The 26001-nt window shown below is 33.9% G+C and overlaps 2 protein-coding genes across 2 annotated transcripts in view; one reads left to right on the top strand and one right to left on the bottom strand.

The window, feature by feature from the left end:
• The window catches only part of LOC126977249 (monocarboxylate transporter 9-like), a 55926-nt gene extending 35384 nt beyond the window's left edge, over nucleotides 1-20542 (bottom strand). Inside the window, exons 1-5 of the mRNA XM_050825985.1 lie at nucleotides 20308-20542; nucleotides 11883-12009; nucleotides 8682-9104; nucleotides 7331-7664; nucleotides 2232-2379 (exon numbers count right to left, since the gene is read on the bottom strand). Coding sequence (XP_050681942.1) covers nucleotides 2232-2379; nucleotides 7331-7664; nucleotides 8682-9104; nucleotides 11883-12009; nucleotides 20308-20418 — 1143 coding nt within the window. The 5' untranslated portion in view covers nucleotides 20419-20542. The remainder of the gene's footprint in view (nucleotides 1-2231; nucleotides 2380-7330; nucleotides 7665-8681; nucleotides 9105-11882; nucleotides 12010-20307) is intronic.
• The window catches only part of LOC126977221 (solute carrier family 12 member 4), a 477718-nt gene that overhangs the window by 187951 nt on the left and 263766 nt on the right, over nucleotides 1-26001 (top strand). The window lies entirely within an intron of this gene.

Below are 26001 nucleotides of genomic sequence, written 5' to 3'. Positions count from 1 at the left end.
CGATAAGAATGACTTATCAGGTATATTGGGACAGCTTTAGATTATTGACAGCTAATTACTGACAGTAGAACGGCCGTAAGTGACTATCTAGATTCTAGACGCATAAATTATCTAAAGTTTTCTAATTATCAAGTGTGACAAGACAGTGACAAATTACACTTAATCATGGATTACGTATTAACAAGTCTTGTGACATTCGGGTCTTATACTATTAGATATCTAATCTAATAATAAAACCGTCTAGCTGAAAATTGGTTGAAATGGAGTTGACATTGTATCTTAAGATCTTAATAAATCGATTAAGTATCATGTTCTTCACACCAGGATTCGTAATTATTGTATCTAGAATGGCTTAACCTCAAACACAACAACCATTAATGATCTGAACACATTTCTTATAGCCTAAACACATGATCAGATTGGGTATGGCCGAACTACCGGACGAAGTCTGGTAACGGATATATTCAATAGTATGTCGTATTGTCCATCGCACAAAATTATTATTATTACAATCCGAACTTTGCCCAGTACGACGCCTGACCAATTGGTGCGAGGCGCCCACCAGAGCGTCCGATGGATCGGCAGTACCAAATCCGAGCGTGTATTCCACGGTATCCATAGTGTTAAAATTATAATTTTGCGCGGTGGCCATCTTGGATTTCAAAAATGATACCAAATTCGTTCTCTACCTCGAGAACCTCGGATACGATATCCATGTTGTTGAACTCATAAATTTAATGCGGCGGCCATCTTGGATTTTAAAAAGCGTTTACTGCACAAGACATTATGCGGCAGAATTTCCATCTAAAGTACTAATATTTAACAACTAAACGAATACATCAACCAGTAGCGTGTATTTTTTCTCGATCTTCTTTACTCTCGCTTCAAGTGTGTAATGCTACGTTCGCCCTTTCTCACTCTCTCTCGATCGGTCTTAATCGCTCTCTTCCTCTTCTTCGACAAAAACGTTGCACATCTTCGTGACGCTAATATTATTATTATTCCGTTTCATCCGTAAAAAATTTACCCTCACGCGCGTAAAGAAGTTTCACTTCAATAATTCGTATACAATCACTTGAATATCCTTTTATTTGTCTGTAAAGAGCCTAACATTCTCAGGACTGGTGTTAATAAGGAATGGTACTGGACTTATTATAAACATCAAAATATTTACATCTGTGGTCTAAATGTTAAAGTGACATATCAACTAAAAGATATGATCATTGCAGATTAATAAGATAAGATCACAGTAACACTTCGCAGATTTAATTAAGGATAATTACATTCCTGTTACCATTTTTGTAGGCGGTAATTAATGCATTTTAAATCATTTTACTGACAATAATTGCAGAAATTTATATTTTAAGGAATGGCAACCGGATTTAGAGCTAATGGATACTTCGCATTAGATATTCTAATTTACAGCATTAAAACAAGATACTAAAATATATATATATATCAGCTTTAATGTAATAATATCATTTTGGCTGATTTTGAGTATATTATGTTAAGTATTACTACCAGTGGGAGGCGGCTTTGTACAGAATGCCGTCTAGATTATGGTTACCAAAACGGTGCCTATTTCTGCCGCGAAGCAGTAATGTGTAATCTGTGTTTCGCTGTGAAGGGCCAGTAGCCGTAGCTAGTGAAACTACTGGGTAAATGAGAATTAACATCTCATGTCTCAAGGTGACGAGCGCATTGTAATGCCGCTCAGAATTTTTGGGTTTCTCAAGAATCCTGAGTGGCACTTCATTGCCTACTACTCGGCTAAGTCGATTTAGTAAGTCTTTTGTGAGGCGATGTATATGCTTTTACAACAAGATCCCAAAAATGTTCAAAACAAAAGTATTACGATATTCAAAAGAATTGTAAAAAAACGTTTATGTGGTAAAGGTTACTATAACAAATGACTTTCTTAATGTAACAGATTGGGAATAGAGCAACTCATGATATTAAATAATAAGTTTAGTTGTACGATATTACTTTATAACTATATTTTTTCATGAAAAAAATGCCCGCTGAGTTTGATGCGCCTGTTCTTCTCAGGTCTGAGTCAGTTTTTTTGGAATGGGTGGTAGTTTTTGACTTCCAATAATTGAAGTCACATGTTGTTTTGAATAAAAATATTGAATTTTATTGGGCAGAATTAGGCTTATCAATTACCATCACAAGAACGTCCTCGCTCGTCTCGTCCCTTACTGTCATAAAAAAAATATACTAAAACTTACCTTAGACAGGTTATTTTTGTCCAAAAATAATGGTTCCAATGTGAAGAATGTCAAGTCAGCAAAGAATGTGAGCGCCATTCCAAATATGATGTTATCAAATACCGGGTCCTTTAGTAGCGAGAGGTCCAGGAATTCTGTTACTGTCTGCCTAAAGAAAGAAAAATGTTAATTAATAATATGTTGAATAACATTGTTTAGATACTTCTAATTAAGTTCAAGGAACTATGAAATCACTTGCTCGAAATTCACATAATCAAAATAACTCACAATTAACTATTTGTTTTTTTAAATGATAAACTTCACTTCGGGGATTAATAAAACAAATTAAATTTGAAAACAAAATTTATGAACGATGCGGGTCTTGAACGATTGGTTCAGTGGAAGAGCACTCGCAATGAACGCGAGAGCTCGCGGGGTCGAGTCCCGCATCGTTCATAAATTTAATTTGTGTAATTAATCTCAGAAGTGATGACTTATCATATCACTTAAAAATACAAATTGTTTAATGTGACTTATTTTGAATTAAAAAAAAATTGTATTTGAATATCAAGTTAGTCATTTCATACTTCCTTGTGGCTTCTTCAACTGTATAGATGAATTTTGTTTTCAAATTTAGTTTGTGTAAGTCACATTAATGTTGTTAAGTCACAAAATGGTGGTACTAATTAAAGGTTAACAGTATGTGACATCTTGTAATGGCAAAGCAAAATTATATATTACTAGCTGACCCGACAGACGTTAATCTGTATATAATAAATAAAATAATGTTTTTTTTATGAATTAGTCAATTATATATCATAACACCAAGAATTACTTCGTAAAATATGCACCCTGCTGTCGTAATGAAGTTGTTTCACAGCAGAACTGTCAAACCGTGCGTCAATAAATTCTCTCATAGGAATTATGTATGGACCCATCAAAAGAAAAACAAATTTGTTGTTTTTATTTAATTCCGAGCATTTTTTTATTTATTCACCATTTAAACCTTCTCTGGACTTCAATAAATAATTCAAGACCTAAACTAGTCAAATCGGTCCAGCCGTTCTCGAGTTTTAGCGAGACTAACGAACAGCAAATCATTTTTATATATATAGATAAACAAAATAATATTAGGAAGTATGTTTCACAAAAAATACAAGTACTTCTAGATATTATCAACATAATATTATGTTGTTTGTGGTATAATAAAGTCACTTATAACCAATTATTAGCATACTAGCATGCAGGTAGTAAATAAATCAATAATTATTGTTTTGTTTTGAAGTAAAATGACAAAAAGATGAGATGATGATGATGTTAAGGCGAAAAGTAAGCAGAAAACATGCAAACATGGTGTTTTTAAGACAAGTTTTGTGGTAAAAGTATAGCATTTCGAGCTATGAACACTACTTAATCCTGTTACACATATCCTTAAGTCTTATTTGTAGGTTGCTAATACTTGCTGTTGATTATAGTTAACACTGCCGAACCTTTTTGAACTACCATTTTTCTTTGAAGTTAAACAAGTTTTTTGGCATGGCGTGACGCATTTTTTTGGTACTTTTCTCAGAAAATTCATTCTTATAGCTTGTACTTTTTTGTGTAGGTTCATTTATTCAGATTAGTAGTGCATAACGAGGATTGTAAGCATATAAACTGTTTTCCACGCAAGAATTTTGAAAATATTGGCTTTGTTACATAGATGGCGGGCCGGCAGCCGTGAACTCATATCGCTCAAGGTCGCTTGCATTTAGTGTCGCCTTAACTGAACGACAATGCAACGGAAGTCGGTTATGGCAAGATGGCGTCACGTTCTGTATCGGCAAGTTACATCCTCTTTGCCCTCCGGATTTTAGTTTCTTCATCCATTATTAAGACAGGCAAAGGGTTCGAGTTCATACAGCGATATTCTTTAATGATCAATAACAACGTCTGATATGTAGTAATTAATAATCTAAACTTCAATTTATTACTTTCAATTATTTTTAAACTTTTATCTTTTAAAGATACGGGCTTTTATTGAAAAATTAACACGTAGAAATTGATGCTACAAATTAGGACATCATCTCCAACAAATGGATGTGTAAGCGGTTTTCAAGGACCTTTCTTCCACATAATACAAAACTGTGGAATGAGCTTCCTTGTGCGGTGTTTTCGGGACGATACGACATGAATACCTTCAAAAAAAATCGCGTACACCTTCCTAAAAAGACGGCAACGCTCCTGTGATTCCCGAGTGATGCAAGAGAATGTGGGCGGTGGTTATCACTTAACACCACTTTTTTGGATACAATAAATTGAGTTTTTTCTTATTTTTTTTTTGTATATTGACTCTGATATTGAAGATTGTTTAAACGTTCGTGTCGTGATTAAAAAATTATCGTTCATCCAGTAATCGTTTAAATAATTTCGGTCTTAAAAAATATCATATTATATCGCCAACAAGTTAGAGTTTAGATTTACAAAACCAATATTGGAAATAAAAATAATATAATTAGTTAAGAAAAAAAACTAAAAAATGGTTTAAATTTAAAATGAACACCATTTCCTGCCTTATCGACGAAATATGAAAAAATTATATAAATTAACATGAATCTTATTTTGCAAATTGAAAAATGGAAAATTTTATCAAATTAATGTATTGTCATCGGTCCTCGATAAATCTACGAAGTTTAAATGAAATCTTGCCGTTTAAAGTGGGTCAAAATCGCGCCCAAATGAGTCGGTTACAAACAAACATACATACAGGTGAAGCTAATTAAAAGCGTGTAATCATTATGACTAAACTGCACTCCATGATGTTATTCCCCATTAAAATCCGTTCATTAGTTTAGGAGTTTACCGGAAACAAACATCAGGACACTGGATTTATATTTAGTACTAGCTGACCCAGCAAACGTCGTTTTGCCATATAAATTATTTTTAGAGTTAGGCCGTTTCTTGGACATTGCAACATTACTTTATCTTTCTTAAATAAACGTAATAGCCTAACTTACTCCTTATTACATCGGCTACCTGCCAATCAAAGTCGCGTCAAAATCGGTGCAGCCATTTCGTAGATTAGCCTAAGAAACGTACATATATTCATGTAGTAAAAAACGGTTATTTCAATATTACAAACAGACACTCAAATTTTATTTATATGTATAGATAAGATATGCTCATCATATCATTTTTATGTTCTCTGACACACTTTTAATTCGCGCCTTATACAAATATTTCTATAATACGTTCCGAAGAACAACATAAAATATGCAATTAATTCAATCGATTTCGTGTTTCCATCAGATCATTATTAAATTATAGTATATTCAAATATGATTGATTAATGTATTTTTAATAACAGCATTCACACTCAATTAACTAGTAGCCTAGGTGTAGATTACAAGCTAATACGCAAAATTTATGATAATTAAAGCTACACGTATTGGCACAATTAATTTTAATGTGAAAAAAATTAAGATGTTTGAAGCTTAATTGTTTTTTATGGAAAAGGAGGATTAACGATCGAATGGGTCACTTGGTGTTGAGTGGAAATCACAGGAGCTTTGCCAGCCTTAAAAGGAAGGTGTACGCGCTTTTTTTGAAGGTATCCATGTCGTATCGTGCCGGAAAAACCGCACAAGGAAGCTTATTCCACAGCTTTGTAGTACGTGAAAGAAAGCTCCTTGAAAACCGCACTTTGGAGGACCGCCACACATCCAGATAGTGGAGGTGATATCCTAATTTGTTTATTTATTATTAAAATATTTGTTTTTCAAATTTTATTTGTGTATTAATCCTAGAAGTAAGGGTTATCACTTTAAAAACATAACATATTGTTTAGATTTACAAGAGCGACAACACAAGTCAATTTCCTAATATGCAAATATTGGGGTTGAGCAGATTATCAACTGTAAAGTAGATCCTGTAGCTGAAGCCACCACCTGAGAGTTGAACAAAGCAAACAGAATTTTATAACGAGGCGGCACTCGAACGGTTAGCTCAGTTGGTTAGAGCACCGGCACGGACCGCAGGAGGTCGTGGGTTCGAATCCCGCATCGTTAATAAAATTTTGTTTTTTTTTTTTAATTTTTTTGTGTTATTTATTACGTTTATTTCATGATAGATATGTTTTGGCTATATTGCATAAAATCTATATATCATATTCGTCTTATTCTAGCTTCGCCTATCTTTAATATTATCAACGTAATTTTTATTAACTTCACCACGTCCTGTTTACATGAAAACTTGCACATGGTTTTAGAACCGATGAAAATATTAACCGTGTTTTTGTACTCTAACAAAGATAATGAGGTAGAGCAATCTATAGTCTGATGGCCACAAATACAAATTAATTAAAAAAAAGTGATAGTATAGTTGCCTCAGATCGTAGCTTGAGATGATGAGAATTCAAATTCAAATATTTTTATTCCAAATAGGATATAATATAACTTATTTTAAATCAAAAACTACCACCCATTCCAAAAGGTATGCTTCAGACCTGAGTAGAACGGGCGCAAGATACTCAGCGGGCTTCTTTTTTTTGTATAAAAATATGGTTACAATGTAAAATAGTACAATAAAATTTATTAACATCTTGACTGTCGCTTCTCAATATATTATTGATAATGTTATGTATGTAGGTAGGCACTTAAATGAATCTGCTAGAAACTGTCATAACCATAATGTTAATACTAGGAACAGACATAAACTTATAATGCCTACTCCTACTACGGCTAAGTCGAGTAAGTAAGCAAACAAAAGTATTACGATATTCAAAAGAATTGTTAAAAAACGTTTGTGTGGTAAAGGTTACTTTAACATAAATGACTTTCTTAATGATAACACAGATTGGGAATGGAGCGACCGCCCTCAGGCTGTTAAATAATAAGTTTAATTGTCGAATAATACTTTGTAGCCATGTAACCATTTCTATGAAAAAAAAAGCCCGCTGAGTTTGTTGCGCCCGTTCTTCTCAGGTCTGAGGCATTCTTGTAGAATGGGTTGTAGTTTTTGACTTTCAATAAGTGATTATATATTATTTTTTTAATATAAATATTTGATTTGGAATTATTTAATAGGCTATTACGGACGATCGCTCCGTTCCCTCCATCGCTCCATTTCACTATAAAACTTACCATTTCCCTTCCTTATTCTTAATAATTGGCATCGGCTCTACCATGTGGCCAAAATTACCAAGACTCGATACAGACGCCGCCTTGTACAGATTCTCTATGTACACATTGTCACTTGAATTAAACTTGTTAGTATTGCCATCTGCCGGAATCAATACCACAGGTATGCTCAACCTCCTTGTGTCCGATAGCTTTGGCAGAATCAATAAGCCTTTGTCTTGATTGTCCAAGCCACGCTTTATGTATAAATTCTCAGCGGATCTGGCATCTTTGATAAGGCCATTAGCAATCTTGAAGTCGAAAGTTTTTTCATCCGTGGCAGGTGTCGGTGGGATCACTTAAACAAAAAAAAAACATGTTATAGTAATGATCATAGTGATACAATGTTTGATAATTATTTTCATTTAATTCGTATATATTACATAGATTTATTCAGACCCAGAGTATGATATAAATACTTTGGTCTTAATATGCTCAATATATCTTTGGAATACTGCGTCAATTACTGTTTTTGATCTTGTTGTTGATAAAGTGCGACTGCTGCACATTTTCAAATTAAATTTGGCATCCATAAACTTAATCAACGGAATCAAATAAACCTCTAAACTACTTATGAAGTCCTGGTACATGTTGCTAGGATGACACATGATTTCAACTGCTATGAAAGACATTACTATCTCCGCTACCATATTTAACATAAATAACTCCTGGTGTCTATATAGAAATACTTCATGCGCATGACGTCAGAATATATTAAGGTATACTCGCGTTATACATAAGACGATCCCTTCCTCAACTATGATCGCCTGGTACCAAAACAATGTATTCCCATCTCATTTTTTCCCACGAAATCTTATGATTTTGTGTGTCTGTCTCTTTTTAATGCCTCGCTTTTTCGTTTCATCGACTTTCAAATCACAACGATGCTAAAGAAGTCTTCACTTCAAAAATATTTCTTGAATCTTTCTCACGTTCTTCATTAAACATTACTACAATAAAGGTGCATATTTTGTTGCTTCTTTTTTTATTGCAAAGAAGTGACAGACCGAGGAGATGACTCCTTCGCGATGATGCGCCCTTCAGACCGAAACACAAAAATGTTTTCCACAATACTGCCTCACGGCAGAAATAGGCGCTGTTGTGGTACCCATTATCTAGCGGATATCCTGTGCAAAGGAGCCTTCCACTGGTAATTATAATTATAACATTTAAATACTTTTAAAAATAAATCTATTAAACATTTATACACATTTTAAATTTTTAAACAACGTCTCCCTTGACCGACGAGTTCGTATCTTTAAATTTCTTTCTAGTAAAATATTTCAATTAAATTCCACAGATAATGCATACTTACAGACAATTTTTTCACAAGTCTTTTCTTTCTTGACCATATGCCACTCCACTGGATGCATGACCATCGCTCCAAATATACTATGAGCTGATATTGCACATAATATTGCCAGCGTTCCTCTGAAGCCGTACTCCATAATAGTATACTTAATAAACAATGGATACAACATCGTTATCATTCCAATTGATGCCTTACAAAGACTCAAATAAAGTACTTTTTTCCTTGTAAAATAACTGTTGAAGCTTGTATACGAAACGGGAATGAGAAGGCCCATACCTAAACCTTGTAAGAAGCCGTTTGTTATAATTAACTGCGTGGTTGATACCACGAATATTGCTAGAAACGATGCCATCGTGTAGATAAAAGCACCGATAAGTCCCACTTGTCTTAAAGATAACTTTTTTAATGCTATATTCGCCGAGAAACCTGAAACAAAGTATAAAGCTTTAGTAGTTTTCTTTGTTTTAGATTTATACTTAACATTGTGAGTTGTGAAAGAGATAAAACATTGTGTTCAATTCACACGTGGTAGAAGTGAAACCTTAAAAAATTTTGGCTTGAAGGTAATGAGTTAAATGTAAAATTTCGGGAAGAGGATAATTGTAAGTTTTATTAATGACCATAGTGTTCGTATATCGTATATATATATAAAAGAGAATGTATGTTTGTATGTTCCCTAATAACTCCTTAACTGTTCGACCGATCTCAAAATCTTTTGTAATAGATTCGTTGAAGCTCAAGGAAGGTTTACATATTTAATTTATATGGCAAAACAACGTTTGCCAGGTCAGCTAGTATTACATAGATTTATTCGGACGCAGAGCTTACATTTTCGATAAATGTTTTTTTTAATGAAAATATGGGACGAGACGAGCTGGACGTTCAGCTGATGGTAATTGATACGCCCTGCCTATTACAATGCAGAGCCGCTCAGGTTTCTTGAAAAACGCAAAAATTCTGAGCGGCACTACAATTATTGCGCTCGTCACCATGAGACGTAAGATGTTAAGTCTCATTTGCCCAGTAATTTCTCTAGCTGCGGCGCCCATTCGACCGAAACACAGTAACGTTTACACATTACTGCTTCACGGTAGAAATAGGTGCCATTGTGGTACTGGTAAACAGAAGACTTATGGTAACTAAAGTAATAAATAAAAAATTTGGTCCTAATGTGGTCAATTCTTTGAATTACTGCGTCAATAACTGCTTTTGATCTTGTTGTTGATACAGTCCGACTGCTGCACATTTTCAAATTAAATTTGGCGTCCAAAAAACTTAATCAACGGAATCGGGGCTGTATCCAATGCAAAATTTTCATTTAACCTCTAAACTGCATATGAAGTCCTGGTACATGTTGCTAGGATGACACATGATTTCAACCGCGTTGAAAGACATTACTCTCACCGATACTATATTTATGTTCTCCTGGTGTCTATGTAATAATACGTAATACACATTACGTTAGAAAAATATATTAAGGTATACTCGTGTCATACATAAGACAATCTCTTCTTTAACTATGATCGCCTGGTACCAAAACACTATTTATTATTTATGTTTAATTTAACGTTTAATTTTATCTCATTTTCTCGCCGGCTGAATCCTATACATTGTTTGTGTCGTCTCGTCTCTAACGTCTCGCTTTTTCGTTACATCGAATTTCAAATTATAATGATTCTAAAGAAGTTTCACTTCAAAATTACTTTAAAATAAACGATTATAATGCGTGTAATTGTAATTTATATTTAAAAAGATTAAGTTTTTGTATATAAGTTATATTTTTTAAAGGTTTTAATGATATATTATATATAAGAGATAGCCCGCTATATCTAGCGGACAGCGTTACTATATTAACCGTTTGTGAACTTAATCTTAGTAAATAGTAGTTAAAAAGAAACTAAAAAACACGCTTATTATAGAAAACCAAACTAAAAAATAGAAAATATTTCCCACTTTTTAGTTCTCTAAAAATTCTCTTTGGTATTCGAAAATTTCCTAAAATTATAAAAAATCGGTTCAAGATAATGGTTGAACTTTAAAATTAACATCAATTCCTGCCATATAGACGATATATGAAAATCTTAATATATATAAATTACGTGACACGTTGTTTGTCCGCGATGGACTCCTAAACTAATGAACGGATTTTAATGGGGATTACTTCATGAGTGCAGTTTTGTCCAACTTGAGAGATAGGATAGTTTTTATTTCGATTTGGGACCCATAATTAGTTTTATGTCTAATATTTGTTTTGTATGGACATATTTTCTGTGAGGGAATTTATTGACGCACGGTTTGACAGTTCTGCTGTGAAACAATTTCATTATAACAACAAGGAGTATATGTTACGAAATAATTCTTGATGTTATGAAATATTATTGACAAAAACAGTATTTTATTTATTATGTACAGAGCAACGTGTGTGGAGTCAGCTTGTCATATTATAAATTAACAAAAATCTTATTTCGCAAATTGAAAAATGGAATAATTTTATCAAATTAATGTTTTGTCATCAATCGGAATAATATTTATACCACAAGATGCTAGGTGTTTCAAAAAAGGTTTTACAATCTTTTGGTAATTACTTTTCCGGAATCTATACTTTTTTTAACTTAGAAACACATCTATATTGCTTTTCAAATAACTCAGTCAATGACATTTCATTACTTAAAGCAATTCATGTAATGAGCTGGCGCGGGTACTTTATTTATATGGCAAAACAACGTTTGTCGGGTCAGCACTTGTAGTAAGCAATTTGGTATTTTAAAGTGATAACCTTCACTTCTGGGATTTAATATACAAATTTGTAACCCAAATTTATGAACTATGCAGGAATCGAACTCGCGGGCTCCGACCGAGCGCTCTTTCCAACTGAGCCCACCGTTCAAGTACGCATTTGTCGTAAATATTGGTATATCTTGTACTTGCAGTAAATAAAATAAAACAAGGCATTGACTATTTGACGTTTGAGTATGTTTGTTACATCACTTTACATATTAACTATATTGTAATTGAAATGATTTGTAAAACGATGAAAATGTAAATCTTGATTTAAAAGAGTGGCAATGAGTTTCATGCTACTTCTTTCATTAGCTCAACCCTTTACGAAGTAGTGGTATATTCAATATTTTTTTTTTATATATTCATAATTGTCATTTCCGAGACCTACATGAATAAAGGGATTTTGATTTGATTTAAACATACCAGAGACTGCAAGTGTGACCTGGAATACGCCGTAGACAACTGTCACAGCTCCTGTTCCAACCCCCAGGTCATCCAGGAAGTCATTGTATATGAACCCGAATACGGGCTGATGAGCTGTTCCAGCTATCTAAAAATAAAACAGATATAGAGTTAATGGATACTCCACGTCAAGAATCAATTTTATAAGTAGAGGTGCTTCTAGTGCACTGACAGATAGCCATTAGAATGTTGTCACCTTGCTACAAAACTGTAAAGATTAAATATAATTTGAGAAAATAAATGCCATATATCTTATAGGCCTTTCCCAATATTCACTCTATCTCTTACTTGAGATAAAAATCGTAACTATCGTTGACTTTTCTGTCCCAATAAACTTATCGACGGTATCTCACCTTATCCGTACATGCTGTCTGTCAATAGGACGACGCATAGCTTACCAGCGATAGAAGTTTGTATGGAAATTGCAATTCACGCGTCCCAATATAAGGTGATAAGAATGACTTATCGGGTATATTGGGACAGCTTCAGATTATTGACAGCTAATTACTGACACTAGAAGGTAGTAATTTATCTCTATCTGTAGATAGTATATAGTCAGTAATTAGCTGTCAACAATCTGAAGCTGTCCCAATATACCCGATAAGTCATTCTTATCGCCTTATATTTGGACACGTGAATTGCAATATCCATACAAACTTTATATCGCTGGTAAGCTATACGTCGTCCCATTGACGTCAACAATAGTTACGACTTTTATCTCAAATAAGAGATAGACTGAATATTGGGAACAGCCGTAAGGTATCATTTTTGTCGGCAGTCTCTATAACAGCCAATATTTTTTCTTTTTTTATCACACTGTTCCTAATTTAAACTCATCGAAAATCATTTTCGTTAGATTTTTGTTAAAGAGTGTTTTTTAGTTTTTTTTTAACTATTACCTTATGTAATATTGTTTGTTCCCACGCCAATCACGGCATTAATTAAATAACATCATTTAATTACAATATAGCAATTAAGATACGAAATGAATTTAAAATATTTCCGTTGTGTGGTGAAATTCATTGGATTACTAATGACATCGGAAAAGTTTACAACGTGTTTATCGAGTTAAATTAATGCAATATTTCAAGTTTAATTCATGATATTGAGTTAAAATTTGTTGTAATTATTTACAAGGTTCTGTATACAATTTTATCTACACTCATGCTTTAAATCCTCTATTAAAGATTTTGAAACAGTTAGCTTATTGCCAACATTAAAACACCCAATGTTCTAATAACCATTACATCATCCAAACGAGTGTTGTAATGTTGTACTGAATTTCATAACAACACTCCTATGTTATTTTTTCGATCCCTTCATGCGCAAAGAATTTCAACAGACAGCCACATTCTTATTGCTCGATGCCTGGTATCTGTATGAATTTCAAAAAAAGAACATTTTCGTTTACGCGCGTTCCACACTACCAGAAGTCGCGCGCCGTAAAAAAAAGTTGGTTATTCTAATCCCCGCCATTTTTATTGTTTTGTTTACAAAAAATGTGTGATTCATTTTAAACGCTGCAAAAAACATTATATTCGAGTGAATTTTAATTATTGCACCATACAAAATGTAAATTACTACTAATATTATTAATTGTTTCATTAATACTTACTTTATTTGTATATAATCAGTAATTAATGATATTAGGTTACTACTAGGACTCGTGTTTTAATGTTAGCAGTAAGCTAACTGTTTCAGAATCTTTTAGAGGATTCATATTCTGGGTGTAGATTAAGTCTGTATGCAACTGTTGATAATTAGGTATTAAATCAATCCACATTCGTGTTTTAATACCCCTTATTACACAACAGTTGCATAAATAACTATTATCTTCAAAATTACCGACTCTATTAATAACGGTTGTCAAACCTTGGCAACTACAAAGGCTAACACCAAAATACAAGCAACCAAAGAGGATGTAATTACTACGTAGAGGCAGGACTACCTAGGTAAATATTGCAATTTAGTTGAGTATAAAACGTGCTGTGATTTGACATTAGTTTGAATTAGTGGTAATTACTGTATGGCGATTGGCGACACAGTATAATCCAGCTAAGTTTGAAAGCGAACAGTTGCTTAAAACGTAGTGGATTTCGGCTATCTCCGTTTGTTACAAGATTAATGGTGTCATCTGTCAATCTATCAATGACTGCACGTTTTATACAATCGAGTGCCTCGCTTTTTTCTTAGAGAGTTCTGCTAGGCAAAAAAATTGTTATCGTGTACACATTTGACACCATATGAGAGCAACTCGTACACATCAATTATTTGCCTTGACAAAATGTCGTACTAACGCTGACTGTCGTTGCCCTATCTATAGGGCAGTAGATTTATACAATACATATTTTAACGAAATCGACATTTTTAATGAAAAACAAACATAAAAACAGGCGCTTAGTCTTGGATAAATTAAAAGCGCTTAGTCTTGGATAAATTAAAATTGTTAAATAATATATAAAACTATTTGCTTCAGGAAACATGTTGTGAACTTAGTTTATAGGTAATAGTTAAGTACTTAGTTTATATATATTATATAAGATTTTTCTTGACCCCACTATTATTAGTAGGTCGTGGATAACGGGGTTGATTGTACAAATACTTAACTATTTGAACAATTAGTTTTAAGTAGTCCTGTTTGTATGATTGTTTGTTGTCCTAAATAAAATAAAAAAAAAATAAAACGTAGAAAGGAGTATGATAAAGAAAAAATTGTCTGATATAATTAGATTGTTAACAATAAAGAAACATACTAATACATAAGTTGTAACTGTAACCACAGGAAAACTAAAGTAGAAATGGCCAGGGCCTAAGGGGGGACGAACTAGCCTTCCACTGGTTAATAATTACGTTTAAATATTTTTTATAAATTATTGTAATATAATATACCACTGCACTATCGCACTAACTCTAACACTAAATCATTTGAATTATCTCTCCATTCATATCTTAGAGAAAAGATAGATAACTACTCTACGGGTTTTATTTTTAGATAAGTGTCTATATATAGAGTCATAAATAAATTTAGTACTTTCCGTTGAGATAAACATGAGATGTAGTTTATTACCGCACTAATTAGTTTTAATATGATAAGCTTCTGAAAACATCTTCGCGATTTCAATGTTTGTATAAAGTTTATTTGTTCAGTCCGGGGTAATTTGCTTAGAAATTTTCCCTGCAGTCAAATAGTATAAAATTAAAATAATAAAATCAGGCAAGGACGATGATAAATTAAACTTGATTCCTTATGGGTACCACAACGGCGCCTATTTCTGCCGTGAAGCAGTAATGTGTAAATATTACTGTTTCGCTGTGAAGGGCGCCGCAGCTAGTGACATTACTGGGCAAATGAGACTTAATATCTTACGTCTCAACGCAATTGTAGTGCCTCTCAGAATTTTTGGGTTTTTCTAGGATGTCAATGGGCAGGGCACATCAATTACCATCAGCTGAACGTCTTGCTCGTCTCGTCCCTTATTTTCCTAAAAAAAGACAGTTATCAGAGAGGAGTTGAATAACGAAACGATATTACATAAGAACAAAAGAGGCCGCCTGCTTATTAAGGCCATATATTAATGAGGTAAGGAATCCTAAAAATGGTACCCAAACTAAGTTTTGTTCCAATCGTTTAATAGGAATCGTTGTTAAGTAAACGCAAAGGAATGCCTAATATTTTAAACAAGTTTCGGAATTTTGAAATTCAACTTCTTAAAACAAGGAATTGTCATCACATAAAATACTGAGTAACCATGATTATCTCTACGTATTACAAAACAAATTCCTCCACCACGTCTGTCTGTCTGCGAAAAACTCAAAAAATACTGCACTGATTTTCATGTTATTTTCACCAATGGATAGTGTGGTTCTCGAGGATGGCATTAGTGTATAATTTGTTAAGTTTTCGTAAACACTTTTGTGTACCTTTTAATGTTATTTGCTGGAGGTTTCGGGAAATACCCCTTCAAGGAAAACGCTGTTGAAGTCCTTTGAGATATAACAAAATAATGTATCGTGGGTTTGTATATCTTATATAGGTCTAAAGAAAAGTCAGCGATGGCATATCTCTATCTCTTAAGTATAACATACTATATCCAATTTAAAACTTTACAAAAATAGTCAATTATAAAGCGGTTATGTAAAAAGCTGTTAACACAAATATGATATTAATCCTTATCATTTTATAACTACATTATATTATTATTAAATCATTCAGAAATACGTTTTTGTTTCATTTTTAACTCATTTACTCTGATAACACATTTCCGATGGGTTTAGATTACATTATCCCCGAATTTTTACATCATTTTTTTATTGACAGAACAGCGTCTGTCGGGTCAGCTAGTCAAAAAATAAAATAAATAAGTATGTATTGAATATTTTTGGCCGACTCTTGCTAAAATATAAAGTAAATTGTTTTTATATTATTAATTAAAACACATTTTAAAGAATGAAAATGCGTGTAATTGTAATTTTAATCGTTTAAAAAATGTTTCATTTAAATGTGTAACAGTCGCGTTTATGAAAAGAAATACTGTTTTCATATATCTAAATAAAATGAAGTTAGTATAATATTACGTAATTATATGTATAATATTACGTAATTATATGCAGAAAGAAGCATAAAAACTATAGACAGAGCGTGGTATCGAAATATCTATGTCACAACGTCAGTACATTGTGTGTCTTCTTCCTACTGAATTTGAATATATTTATGGAAATTTTATTTGGGGGGGGGGGGGGGGGAATTGATGCCTTTTTTTCACTGATGTGGCAATATGATCATTTATCAAAATTAGTAAGTTTCTATTTTAGTAACTAATATGAGCTCCTCTTTGGGCGAAAGCCTCCTCTATTTTATACCATACCACAGCATTTGCCCAACATAAGCTATTCTCCAATCAATGTAGATATACGTCAAAAGAAATAGAAACTTCAATTTCAAGGTGAATTAACTAAAGTTCCAACATTTCTAAACAAACTCTACCCCCCTATATTACCACCCTTAAAAGGGGAATTTCCGAAAATGACTTATACAGATTTTTATTTTTTAAACCTAATAACCTAAATGTGGATTTTCACGTCTTGAACTTCAAAAACAGGACTTTCATACAAACTTCGAACCCCCCTTTCACCCCCTTAGGGGAAGAGTTTCTCAAATCCAATTCGTAGTTGACATTCATATATAAGTACCGATATATAATTAAAGCAAAGAGTATGTAAATTCTACGTAACAGAAGGCGGGACTGCCTAAGTAAAAATTGAAATTTAGTTTAGTATGAAACGTGCAGTGATTTGATATAAGTTTGAAATAGTAATTGTAAAAATAGTAATAGATTACTATAATAATTATTATATTATTATTTGGTTACTAAACCAATATGGTGACGAAGTATAATTCGGCTAACTTTGAAAGCGAAGATTTGGTTAAAACGTAGTGGATTTTTAACAAGATTATAGCAGTCCTCTGTGAATATATCAATGACTGCATGTTTCATAGGAACGAGTGAATCGCTTTTTTCTTAGAGAGTTTCCCTAGGCTGAATTTAGACTACGGTACGCCCAATTTATGCGTTAGTATTTAAACCATTTTTTTCTTGATAAATGTAATTTTTTTGGTTTTAATTTGCACTCTGTCTATAATTTTTGTATATCGTGCAAATGTTTGTGTAGATTTAATGTCACTATTAAATGTATCAATAGTGGGAGAGGTTACAATGTTAACGTGATTTGAATTTTATTACAATATAAATTTAACACTGTGCAAGTGTGTGTGTTTCAAGGAGTAATAACTAGTTTTTTTTTATTAATAATAAAAGTTTTCAAATACCTGAGGATTAACCAGGTATTCTTTATGACAGAATTTGATTTGCATACATCATTCGATTATCGAATATATTTGAAAATTCATCTTTAAAAAGCGGGTATCCACGACAGTTAAATTTTTTATTTGTAAATGGATCCGAATAATACAAATTACAAACGCAAAATATTACAGGGGTATGATAAGGTACACCACATTATTGTGTTTCGGTCTGAACGGTGCCGTAGCTAGTGAAATGACTCGGTAAATGAGACTTAACATCTTATGTCTCAAGGTGAGCGCAACTGTAGTGCCCCTCTGAATTTTTGCGTTTTTCAAGAATCCTGAGCGGACTTCATTGTAATGGGCAGGGCGTATCAATTACCATCAGCTGAACATCCTGCTCGTCTCAGCCCTTATAATCATGAAAAATACTTGATACATCAGAAACAGAAATACTAAATTTTCCACCAGTCTACGCCTGTCATGTAGGAGACACCTTGCATAACAGTGAGGCACCAAAACAAGCCGGTAAACATGTAAATACATAGCCCCACGCATACACTTACACTAATACAAGCCGATCGGCCGCCATTATGAGATTTGCCATCGTCTGTGATCAGTTTGCGTCACAATAAAATATTTTAAAAATGCCGTCGTGCGTTGTGAAATAGTGTAAAAACAATAATATAAAAGTATTTGTGGATATATGATTATTTAACGGAGAAAAAATTGTGTAACTGGTATACCCCGTAACCGCACACACACTAGCATAAAGGTGCTTCACTTGCTAAAATCACGGCGCGGAGTCCTTATTTTTTTACTAGTCCGTGAGGGAGACTAGGAGTCTTATTTTGTTGACTTACGTCGTGCGGTTTTAAGAATACACCGGTTTATGTTTTAACTGTGTGATCTAGCAATACTACTCCGTTCGCCCTGCGCGTGGGTTTGACACTTAACAATAATTCTCGTTGGCCTGCTATTTAGAAAATTATTTTGTGAAGAAATCTAAGGAAAATGCCAAGTCAGAAATAAACTTATTATTTTCGAACTTCACTATTTAAAATTAATTTGATTCTCGAGTAATTTCATTCAGACTAATAGTAGTCGACTAGCTATCCCGGCAGACGTTGTTCTGTACATAATAAATAAAATACTGTTTTTAATGAATTTGTCAATATTCATAGCATGAATATTGACAAATTCATCATTCATGAAATTGTTTCACAGCAGAACTGTCAAACCGTGCGTTAATAAATTCTCTCATAAAAATATATATACATACAAAACAAATGTTGCAAATAAAAATAATTATGTTCCCTAATCGAAATAAAAACTATCATATCTCTCAAGTTGGAGTAAACTGCACTCGATGAAGTAATCCCCATTAAAATCCGTTCATTAGTTTAGGAGTTCACTGAAAACAAACATCGGGACACTGGAGTTATATATATTTAGATATAAATGATTCAATTAACTTACCGATATACCAAGAAAATGAGAAAAATGTAAACGACTTCCCACGATTGACTATACAGTAACTTAATTGTCCGTAAAAGGTAAAGAAAAAATAGAGAACAATGTACAAATTTAAATATTTAATTAGTTTATCAGTTAGCGTCTTTGCTATTGAAACCATTTGTATAAGAAAAAAAATATCTGTAGTGAGAATAATTTTTATATTAGTATTTCCTTTGATAAACGCGAGTGTGTTATAAACATTTAAATGAAATACTTTTTAACGGTTACGAAACGGTATAAGTAAATGAATTTGAAAAATGTATTTTTAACTTATTTAAAAACGATTAAAAAAGTATTTTTTTTTTCAATATTTTTATTTACATTATAACTTAATTTAAAATCTCTTAAAAAGTCCTCAATGTTTATATGTAACATTTAATATACGTTCACAAAAATTACCACCTTTTTGCTCTTAATAGTAATTTTCATTATTAACTAATTCTAGTAGGCTTCATAAGATACATAATAGCTGTAATGGTAAATGTATACACTTTTATAATAGAGTCCCAGCCACTGATCAGGCATTATATTATATAAATAAATTTAAATGTTTTATTAAAAATGGCTCTGTCGTAAATCCTTCTACTCCACAGCTGAATAGATAAGTGATCGGACAGCTTGGGACTAGATTATGATTATTTTATAGCAAAAGCAATGACAGTACAATATTGTGTATTTTATAAAAAAAGATCGCAAAAAAAAAGAATGCTGGGAGAGTTTCTTGCGCAGCTTCTTCTCTCAGAGCGCCATTTGTTTTCAAAGCGGTAGTAGTATCTAGTATATTAGAAATTACATTCTAAAGGAATCAATTTTGAGACAGTAAATGCCTTTTATGCTTTTATATTAATACTAAGATATTAAAGATTAGTTTAACATTCAAGCAATTTGGGACTAGCTACAAATTATACTTATTTTTAAGTATATAAATGTTCATACAGCAATTTATAAATGGTATTTAAAAGATATCCTCTTTAAAATAATAAAATAAATTACCAAATATTCATCAAAAGTCTAACTTAAATATAATTTCTAACGAATAATATAGTATGAGTTAATTATACTTACAAATATAACAGAAAGGCCAACACATACTGCATAACCCCAACCTCCTTCAGGCGGCACAAGATCATATCTTTTATCATCACTGTCGCGGCTAATTGAACTTTTTCCACTCATTATACCCCTCACAACACTCCTACTAACTATTATCCACGAACAAACCTCTTTTATAACGATTTAAATCTATCGAGTTTGTTTAAGGCTTATTTTCATCGTCAACAACTAACGGATTTTCCAAACTTAAGTCAATAAACAGTATAGTATTTAAGATAGGATGTATCTAGTTGACAACATCTAGCAAGGTGAAGCAATATACTTTCATCGACACTTTATACATATGTTTAATATATTAAATGATTATTAATTATTATTTGTTTAATATGCCTACAGTATCAGTGTTTTCCCGAACGGCCGAATCTGTCTATTCTGACATGTCAACACGGGACGATGCCTTACGAATAACTAGACCAGATTCGACTTAAGAAATGTATCTTATTGAAAACGAGTGGGGTATCCGATCAGTTTGTGAATGAACACGACACATTAATACATTAATGTTAACGCATGTAATAATATGACACTGTCTACGTCATGCGTTTTAGCTGAGTTACGCGCTATATTGATGTCATTTAAATTGACTGATTTGCATTTTAATTACTTGAAAATTAATTGAATGTAACTAATGTTATAAAAGTGAATGTAAGTCTGCGTGTTACGCTTTAACGCCGGAGCTTTTGAACCGATTTTGATGAAATTTGGTACAGAGGTAGACTAAAGCTTAGGAAAAGACATAGGCTACATTTTATCCCGGAAAAATCCTTAGGTCCCGCGTGATTCGTGGAAACCCGAAATTCAAGTCGTTGAGCTATAATTTAAGCAAGGTTTAGCTTGACATAGCAATCTTCCTCGAAATATGATTCATATAATGTGTTGGGAACGGGAGAGAAAACAGGAACCGGAACTAGAATACTCGTAGGACATGAAATAATCTTCAATTCCAAACTTGCTTATTATTATTAAAAACCCTTTATCGACGTGGACGAAGTCGCGGGCATCAGCTAGTTGTATATAAAGGATTTTAGGTGAACGCACCTGTTGTGAGCTTTGCGCGATATAGATCAGTTACTATTCTAACCTAATATAATTCGAGAAAAGCATTGATTTTTCGTGTGTTTTATCTTTAACTACACAACTAACCAATATTAAAAATTCAACCAGTAACATGGAGATTTTAACAAAACTCGCAATAATGAAAGGTATCAAAAATTTACCAATTCAATATTTGATCTGTGTTGTGATAACAATTTTTGATAGATTCGTATAATATACTAATACGTACACCTAAAAAGGTGGTTCACTTTCTCTAATGCATTAGAGAAAGTGTTTTTACGTTTGGTTAGTAGACGTAAAAACCAAAGAACATACTGGTAGCGGACCAAGAAGCAGAGGCTTGATAACAAATAGTCTCAGCGATACTCGCTTTAAACAAAGACCAGATAAGAGTACTTAGCTAAACAATTACTGATTGCTACAGAATAAAAACACCCATAAAAATGTTATAAAATAATAATGATGCAATTTCCACTAAGTTTCACAAAATCACATCGACGCGTTATGTGGTATGGTATGGTAAAGGGGCTCGAGTTTCCGCGATTAGACTACTAAGTTGGGTCCATTTTGCGTGCAGTGTTGACCAGTCATTCCAACCAGACCAGTTGCTTCCTTCAAATCCAACTCGGAAGGTTAGCGTTCGGGAAGCTCCGTAAAATCTTCTCGTCCCAAATACCACAGTGTCTCAGAAGGTTTTCCACCAGTGTGTGTTGCCAGTGATGACTTACCAGGTGCGCAGACGTGGTCGCTGACTATGGGCTTTATGAGAAAGCTCATGGTCGCTCACATGGCAATGGAGAGGGCTATGCTCGGACTTTCCCTGGGAGATCTAATCAGAAATGAGGAGATCCGTAGGTGAACTAAAATTACCGAACATAGGCCAAATGATTGCGATACTGAAGTGGCAGTGGACATAGTTCGACGGACAGATGGCAGTAAAGTCATCGAATGGCGACCAATTACGGAAAGACGCCGTGTTGGTAGGCTCCCCACAAGATACACTGACGATCTGGTCAAGATCGCCGGAATACGTTGGATGATGGCAGCGCAGGACTGATCGTCGTGGAAAGTGAGATCGTCGTCTTGGGGGAGGCCTTTGTCCAGCAGTGGACGTCTTCCGGCTGATGATGTCAACTCCTTCCAGAAGTTTAGAGCACTCCTGGGGTGTTCCCAAACTTCTCGGAGTGACTTCGTACTCACTAAGGTTTTTGCCAGTTGGTTTGCGACTTCTGCACTTTCAAGGATTACATGAGTGATCGTTTCGTCCTCGGCCAGACAGCCTCTACACTTAGGGCTGTCTGTTAGGCTGATTGTGGAAAGATTTAGTGATGTGTGACCAGTTAGGGTGCCCACCATGATTCGGATATTACGCCAGTTTGCGCTATAGTGCAGGAATCACTTCTTTCGACTGACTACAGCATGGGACATTTATCCATCGGGTTTTGTGTAGGATGTTAGTGAGAGAGCGTATTCATGAACACATCTGGTTGAAGGGCAGCGGCGGGAGTGGCAACGGGCCAGCTACTTGGGTCACTGATCCCCGCCTTGCAAGTTCATCCGCTGCGTCATTCCTCAACGAACCACTGTGTCCCTTGACCCATTGCAGAGTTATCTAGTTGGTAGAGGCAATTCGCTCCGAGGATAGATGACACTCGTATATTACCGCTGAGTTGCAGGTATTGCTTCCCAACGTATTGTGTGAGTGTGAGTGAGTGAGTATGCTGTGAGTGAAGAGCAGATTATTTCCAACGTTAGGTGAGTCACTATAAAAAATAATGCCTAAATTAATTTTCAAACATCGTAGGGCGAGATGAGTCCGCAGATGTTGGTTCTATCGAGAAAAATGAAACACATTTTCATTCTATGTGAATTCAATCCCCACACTAAAAGGGGCTAGTACGTGGGCTGACATGAACTTAGACTTTTGATTCACTAAGGCATCCGAAGAATATTTTTAGCCTCGTGGAAGCAGTATCTTTGTGCGAGATGTTAAATGTATATGAAAAGAATAAAATAGACCCAAGGGTCGTAGTCCCGCGGACAACCTTTCTGTTGAGCCCACACACACGTAAGAAATCCACCAAGGAGCTACTAATTCACTTATCTTCTGAATATATATAAATCCAGTGTCCTGTTTTATTTTATAGAAATACGGGACGAGACGAGCAGGACGATCAGCTGATGGTAATTGATACGCCCTGCCCATACAATGCAGTGCCGCTCAGGATTCTTGAAAAGCTCAAATATTCTGAGCGGCACTATAATTGCACTCGTCACCTTGAAAGATAAAATTTTTAGTCTATAGTTAGTTAGTTCACTAGCTTTGGCCCCCTTCAGATCGAAACACAGTAATGTTCACACATTATTGCTTCACGGCAGAAATAGGCGCCAATAAATAGTTTGTTTTCAGTAAACTCCTAAATTAATGAACGGATTTTAGTAGGGATTATTTCATGGAGTGCAGTTCAAGTTGGACTAAACTGAATCTGAACCGCTCCATGAATTACTCACTATTAAAATCCATTCATTAGTTTAGAAGTTCACAGAAACAGACACTAAGACACTGAATTTGTATATATATATTATAAGATTATAATTTGACATAAATCTTGGGCGGCCTTCGTAAACATTGTAAGCGCTATTGCTTTGTGATCTGAATATTCTAGTTACCAGTATTGATCAAGATTGTGAAGTTCATATTTGTTTACGACATTAAAAGCTATAATTTATTAATGTTAATTATATATTATGTATAATGCACAGAGTATTCAATTTATATCTATCATCATCAGCCGGAAGACGTTCACTGCTGGTCAACGGTCTCCCCAAAGATTTCCCCGACGATCGGTCTTGCGCTGCCCTCATCCAACGTATTCCGTCGATCTTGACCAGATAGTCGGTCCATATTGTGGGGGCCTACTAACACTGCGTCTTCCGGTACGTGGCCGCCATTCGATGACTTTATGGCCCCAACGGCCTTCTGTAACGCCGCCGAACTATGTGTCCTGCCTACTGCCACTTCAGTTTTGCAATCATTTGGGCTATGTCGGTAACTTTGGTTCTCCTGCGTATCTCCTCATTTCTGATTCGATCTCGCAGGAAAATTGCGAGCATAGCCCTCTCCATTGCCTTCTGAACGACCATGAGCTTTCTCATCAGGCCCATAGTTAGCGACCACGTCTGCGTACCATAAGTCATCACTGACAACACACACTGGTTGAATACCTTCGACTTCACTGTCCATCTGAGTTGGATTAGATGAATGAGTGAGAAATAGGACCTGCTTAACTAGATTGTTTGTCCGAGGTTGAAGTATTTGTCGACAATTTCGAGAGAATTTTCGATTAATATTTATGTTTGTTCAAAATTTTTGCAGGCGTACTCACACAAATAGAAAACCCAAAAGTTTTATCACAATCAAATGAATTGTTTAGGAACGCACAGAGGACAAGTATCAAACAATTAAGTTGTACCTCAAGAAAATTGTTTTTTCTTATTTGAATTGTCTTTGATAAATCAATGTAAAACTTCATAATGACAAAAATATTTACATAAAACACTTTTAAATTATTAAAACGGGTGTAATTATAACTGTGTTTTTACGTTATCCTTCTTTTTAACTACTAATTACACTAGGTGTTTTATTGTTTTCCAATAAAAAATAACTTCAGACTAATCCGTTGGGCCCATTGCGAGACTTTAGCTCAATCTCGATTTTAGACTCATGTTGTTATCTGCAATTAATACTTTGCTATACTGCTGCTTTTGAAGTACAATCTTTGACATGTAGTAGAAACAGTATAGGGGATAGTACGCAGCCTTGCGGAACACCAGATTCTAGCACTCTTATATTATACCGAATAAATTCTTAAAGAGTTTTAACATATTATATTATGTTAAACCATCATTATTTTAAGGAAACTGATATGCATTAATGCTAATAGTGATTTTTACCATTATCATTTTAAAGATGATAAGCTTGTAACTAATACTTTAGTAACGCACGAGGCAACTGATATGAATAAGTGGAAACAGTGTTCGAGCATCGTTACAAAACCATGTTCTACTTTCTCACTTGATCTCTTACTATCAAATGACCCCTAAGCTCCATTGCTTCATTTTATTTTAGATTTAGTACAAATTAGGGCAATGACCTAATAGTCAACTCTTTAACTGAAACCGCTAATTTTTTAGGAAATATTTGCAACTTATATGGATAATTGATTTAATTGTTTAATGCCTACTAACATTATATATGTGAATATAAGTTTGTTAGTTACACTTTCACGCCTAAACCACGAACCGACTTTGATAAAATTTAGTACAGAGGTAGAGTAGAGTAGAGCTTGAAAATGGACATAGGCTACCTTTTATTGCAAAAAAATAGATGGAGGGGTTGAAATACGGGATGTTAGTTTGTGTGGAAATTCGTCACTATCGAAGATAGAAACATTGGAACTTTGTAGTTAGGCACTTGATAAGAAATTATTTATAAACATTTGTTTGAGCATTTTTGTAACTGACCTACATGAGGATGAAATAGGAGATTAAAGTTCACAGTGAAATACTATTAAAGAGACTCTGACCACA

Source organism: Leptidea sinapis, chromosome 44 (genome assembly GCF_905404315.1).
Source record: "Leptidea sinapis chromosome 44, ilLepSina1.1, whole genome shotgun sequence".
NCBI classification, from domain to species: domain Eukaryota; kingdom Metazoa; phylum Arthropoda; class Insecta; order Lepidoptera; family Pieridae; genus Leptidea; species Leptidea sinapis.
Note: the sequence above shows the minus strand (reverse complement) of the source record. Positions and strands in the feature narration are given on the sequence as shown.